The sequence below is a fragment of the Aphidius gifuensis genome, linkage group LG4 (genome assembly GCF_014905175.1).
Source record: "Aphidius gifuensis isolate YNYX2018 linkage group LG4, ASM1490517v1, whole genome shotgun sequence".
Lineage (NCBI taxonomy): Eukaryota > Metazoa > Arthropoda > Insecta > Hymenoptera > Braconidae > Aphidius > Aphidius gifuensis.
In genome coordinates, this window is record NC_057791.1 from 4,583,656 (window position 1) to 4,589,670 (window position 6,015).

The 6,015-nt window shown below is 26.5% G+C and overlaps 1 protein-coding gene across 1 annotated transcript; it reads left to right on the forward strand.

Annotated features, from left to right (window-relative positions):
- Positions 1-3: 3 nt before the first annotated feature.
- On the forward strand, positions 4-1,104 carry LOC122854737 (dynactin subunit 6). The gene is made up of 5 exons (XM_044155676.1): positions 4-163; positions 338-508; positions 576-703; positions 784-926; positions 1,003-1,104. The coding sequence occupies exons 1-5, from the start codon at positions 123-125 to the stop codon at positions 1,102-1,104; spliced, it is 585 nt and encodes a 194-aa protein (XP_044011611.1). The 5' UTR covers positions 4-122.
- Positions 1,105-6,015: the final 4,911 nt, after the last annotated feature.

The following is a 6,015-nucleotide window of genomic DNA, read 5'->3' on the forward strand; positions in this document are numbered from 1 at the left end:
AAAATATTATTGTTATTTTTGCGAGTGAGAGAGAGAGAGAAAAGTTACAATAATGACAACACCATATGTAAACACACACGATTATTAAATAATTGAAATAATATAATTATCAAATATTTAAAATGTCAGATTCTATGTCTGGACCACTTGCTCGACGTTCAGCGTAAGTTAAATAAATTCGTGACTTAAAAATCATTTAATAAATTTTAATTTATCTTCAAGTTTTTATGTAATATTTAAATTAAAATTGTTTTATTTAGAGGTTAACAAATACTGTCAACAAATTCTCGAAATAAAAACAACAATGTAATTAATAAAATAAAATTATATTTTTAAGAATTAAAATTGCTACTGGCGCAGTGGTTTGTGATGAGAGTATTCTCAGAGGGGATATTACAATTGGACCAAGAACAGTGGTACATCCTCGAGCAACAATAATTGCTGAAGCTGGACCGATTGTCATTGGAGAAGGTAACATAATTGAAGAAATGGCATCAATTATTAACAAGTAAGTTATTAAATTACGGACAAACAAAAATGAATAATATTTAATTATGGAAATTTATATTTAACAGAATGCCTGATAATGCAACAAACTCTGAGACAATTCATACTCAAATAATTGGTAATTTTAATGTATTCGAAACTGATTCAATATGTGAAGCTGTCAAAGTTGGCGATAACAATGTATTAGAAGCAAAAGGTTATACAATAGATAATTTACTTTTATAAATTAATATCCAATGAAAATTTATGAATATTAATTCAATGAAATTTTAATAGCTAAAGTTGGTCGAGGAATTGAACTAACAAATGGATGTGTTATTGGACCATCATGCTCATTATTAGAGCCAGAAATTGTTACTGAAAATACAATTGTTTATGGTACTCAATGTCATCGTCGTGAAATGAATGATAAACCTTATGTACGTAAAAAAATAATTAAACATTTGTATAATTAATAATACAAAATTAATAATCATTTTTTAAATTATTTTTCAGCCACAAGTTGGACAGTTGGAATTTTTAATAAGAGTTTTACCAAATTATCATCATTTAAGAAAACCAAATATAAAAACAACTAAAGACGAACCAATGTTATAATATATTTAATAATTAAGTTTTTATAATGTAAATTATAAACTGTAAGTTTTTTTGTTTTTTTTACTAATTAAAATTTTTTTTTTTTGTTTTTATTTTTGGTTAATTAATAAACATATAAATCAACATAATAATTAATCAAATTTGATACTTGTTTTAAAAATGGAAATACTTACTGTTCATCTACTCTCGAGAAAAATTCAATCGTAGGCCAAGCATTATTGCCTTATGAAGTGCAGTGAAGTGCAGCTGTCGGTTTTGGCAAACTGAAACGATGAATAGTTTTAAATAAAAAGTAATAAAACAAATATCTGATGCCGTTTTATAATAAAATACATACTTAAACTTATATTGAATTGTGCTCAAAGCAGCAGATATATTGTTTTTAACATGGTTATACTGAAAAAATAAAATACAGTTATTTTAGCACACACTAAATCTTAACAGAAGTAACAACTGTTTGTTTTTTTTTTTTTGCAGCCTTTGTAATGAAGGATCTGAAAAATAGAAGCAATTTAGATAACTAATATTGAATATAAGAAATAAAATAACAGGCTTTTAAATACTTGATAAACAAGTAAAATGAATTGAAAAATGATCAAATGTGTAGTAAAATAAAATTTTTACTTACTGAAAAAATAAAACACTGTATTATTCATGCACACACTAAATCTTCAGATGACAAACACTCATCAATAGCAGCCAGTGTTATCAAGGCGCTGATATAACCCGAATTTAATTTCGATGTATAATATTATTAAATATAACATTGAAATAATAAATTTTTTAACTCGTGATAAACAAGTAAAACGAAATAAAAAAAGTATTAATTATTTCCTTGCGCTCAAAGCAGCAGGCATATCAAATTTAATTAAAAAAAAATAGTTTCAACAATATATTTACAATTGTTTTGTAAATTATTTTGGTAAAGTGCGTTCAACAAGAAGATACTTAAATCTAAATATAAAAAAAATAACTATATAACTATATAATAAACCTGAAAAGAAATAAAAAAAAAAAAACCTGAAAAGGGATAAAATAAACATCCTAATTTTTTCTAGAAAAAATAAACCCCATGTCCTATATATATTCAAAATCCATTTTTTCAAATACCTGAAAAGTGAAATACATCCTATTCACCCCCGTCTACTCTGTTTGAGATAGACAGGTTGATGTGCACACCTTGATCAATCAACTACCACCTTTTATCCTGGTTATTCAATTTTATAATTTAAAAAAAAAAAAAGAAAAAGGTGATCAAGGTGAGCTATACAAGTCACAAAAACATATATAAAATATAAATATTAGGGATTATCAAGTAGCTTGAAAGAATTATATCATGAATTCTTTCGAGTTACAAGCTCGTTGACGCACTTTACCCTGAGGGATTGGTTAAAAAAAATGACCAGAGGGCCTCTTACCTTATTTAGAAGTTCTGGAAGGCAGCAATGCAGCATTCAGATACAGCAACGCCTATGTCATAGTTCTAAGAGGCAGCATTCAAATATACCAATGTCTATGTAAAAAATCCAGGAGGCAGCATCCAGATGTACCAACGTCTATATCCAAGATTATTCTCGTATGATGATAATTAGCAGACAGATGAAACTCAACATGAACACTTGTACACAACACTATCCACTTTTACACTTAGGCACTTTAATTAACAATCTTTGAAATGAACACTTAAAATTCACCATAGTTATTCTGTCACGTTTTTTTTTTAGTCATAAAAAATAGTTTACATTATATTAAGCACTTTTAAAATTCCACGAGCTCATTTACACAAATAGTTTATCAATATTTATAATTGTTCACCAATTTAAAAATAGTGCACTTGGTATAATTACGCTTACTTTTTCCATTCTAATAAAAAAATTATCCCATTTATCTTATCGAAATTTTTTTTTAACACAACCGTAAAATTTTTTATCCAACGAAAGTTATTTTCAATAGTAAAATCATTTTTATAATGTTCACCACTAATTTTACGCTATAATTTTCATTTCGATTACACTTCAATGTTAATATAACACATTATTGCACTCTCCACTATAAAAGAAAAAGTAAAAAATTATTAATATATATAATAAACGTTTTTAAACAAACAAAAAAATTATTTAGATTTAATTGCACTAATGCCTGCTTAGAAGATTCATGAAGTAGTATTCAGATACATGCTCCCACTTCTATATCAATGATTATTCCTTTTTGATTACAATTAGATGTTAGTTGAAAATCCACTATAAAATAAAAAACACAACAATATTAAAATATATTTACACATAATTATTATCAAACTGACAAACATAAATTATTTTTAAAAATGGATAAATAGTAATTAAAAAAGTATGAGTATATTTCATTGTTTGATATATCTTAATAAGGTTTGAGCTTCAAGCTGAAGCCTAAAGCAAGGATAATTTCATATTTTAATATTCAATTGTATAAAGAACGATAACATTGGTGCACGATTAAATTGTAATTTAAAAAGCCCACAGTTACACAATGTATAGAAGGCCACTATCTACCCGATTGCTGAACAAAATCAACAACATATACCTCACTGAAGTAAGCTATTTTTCTCTTTATCCAACATAAGTGGCAGTTTGAGTCTAACAAAGTTCAGGTAAGTTCAGGTGTACTGCTACAACTTTACCAATTTTTTATTCATTTAATTTGAACCATTTGAACCCTGGATGTTGTATAGAACGAATTATCTTGGATCTTGATGTTCTTTTGATGATGACAAGTGTGCTTCTTCATACAGAATATATCATTAATCAAACAACGAGACAATACAATTAAAAATATTACAATATGCAAAAAATTAAAATACAACGACATTATAACAATAAAGAAATAATCATAATTTTTAAATGTATCAATAATTATTTTATTAATTTATTTTTATTGTAGAATGTGGGTAGATGTATTCAGCTGGGCTGTATTAAATCCAGGGATGAATTTGGCTGATGAGTTGGTTGAGGCTGCTTCATGTCATCAACATCTAGTACTGGTGTTGCCAGATGTGTTGCAGTGAATCCAGTGAATCCAGAATTGAATATCATCGACGAGTTGCATTCACAAGCTATCCCACCACATCGACCTCTGATGTTTGATTGTTCTCTACACTTGGATATTGTGCTCTTGTCGTGTCGCTGATGTTGATGATTCATCTTTATCTTGAATTGACACTCCTCCAACTCTGTTATCATCCTGTGGTTTTGCTCCAGTTTGATTGTGCACGAGTGATCTTGTCTTTTTTTTTCTTATTGTTTTATTTTCAAGTAATTTTCTTCTTATTCTTCTCTTATAATTTTCGTTACGATTTTTTTTTCAATTCCCGAGTTTTTTATTATAAATTTTGATAGTTGCGCATTTTTTTGAGCTTAACACACTTCTGATATTTCAGTGAATAACGTAAGATAAACGAGTTTTCATTTAAAATTAATTCTCGCTTTGATATTCAACGCAACGTCTTATTGGTAAAACCATCGATAACGCTTTTGATCTTTTTTTTTGTGGTTCAGTTAATTCAGCATTTAATATGAATTAAATTCAATTATGTTCACATGATTATTAACGAGTTGAACGTAATTCATATTAAAATCGCTGAATTTTTGAAGAAAAACTAAAACCAACATACCATTTCTATTGCTTGCTAATTGTGATGAAGCAGCAAATTTACTTTGTAGTATTGCATGCTCCAAATTATTTTATTATAAAATATATCAATTGATTTCGAATGGCAATAAAGGTAACGTTGATTTTTTATTATTACATGATTGAAACAAAATAATTTGTAATTATTATTTACCTGAGACTGTTATAGATTGTCACTGCTCTGGTGTCAAAAAAAAATCAAAGAGCTTAGTCAACTGTTACATATGACACAATTTTTCCAAACAGTTGCTGGACATTCTTCTTGAGTATCTATAAAAATTAAATAAAAATTAATACAATTTTGTCATTGTAAACATTAAAATAATAATTAATATTTGAATTTTTATTGCTGTTATTCAATTTATTATTATTATAAATCAATAGCTTATTGTTATTATTTATTTACTGAAAAATGTATCGACAACAAAAGCTAACGTTAAATTTGTTTTTTCACTGTTAATTATTTTCAATATATAATTTTTTATAGCTGCTTTATGCTTCCTTAATTATTATATGAAAAAAATAAACCGATAATCAATAATTAAAATTTACCTGTGGTCATGTTGAATTGCAAATGTTCAGGTGGTGACAATGAAAACATCTTTGTGAAGTTATGAGGCTAGTGATCCAAATAACTCTTGGGCTATCTTCATTGGTATCTATAAAAATTAAATAATAATTAATATTTCACTTTTTTTTTTTTGCTATTATCTAATTCAATATTTTTATAATGAAGTACTCTATATTTTTATTATGCAATTTAATGCAATGACAACAAGAGCTAACGTTAAATTCATTTCCTAAAATTTGACTATTGTTCATTGGTATTATATATTGTCTGTTAAAAATAAAATTAATAATAATAAAAACTATCTACGAACTGTCATTATTCTGCAGTTGTTTACGTCAAGGCATCAGCTGTCCAGGTTCAATAACGTTTGACATATGTGCACATGTGACATAGTTCTTATTTTCATAAAAATGTTCAATAAAATATACCTATTATATTTTATTACATGGCATTGTTTAAGTGTAATTCTTTATTGCAAAAAATGACACTAGCAACGACAAGGACATCAAATGGAAACCTTATACCTCGAATCATTAAAATTTTTTTTGTCACAATTTATAATAAAAATTACGCGTAATTATATTTGTTTATGCACTGAATAATTAATAAAAATAAAAAAAGATAATATTTACACTATTGACATATCACAATATTGACTGATTTATTAACAATCATTA

Excerpts from the sequence above, each read along its gene's own strand:
- LOC122854737 (XM_044155676.1), top strand. The coding sequence starts at position 123 with ATGTCAGATTCTATGTCTGGACCACTTGCTCGACGTTCAGC. Across the intron at positions 509-575 it reads ATGGCATCAATTATTAACAA|AATGCCTGATAATGCAACAA; the intron begins GTAAGTTATTAA and ends TATATTTAACAG. Across the intron at positions 927-1,002 it reads AAATGAATGATAAACCTTAT|CCACAAGTTGGACAGTTGGA; the intron begins GTACGTAAAAAA and ends ATTATTTTTCAG.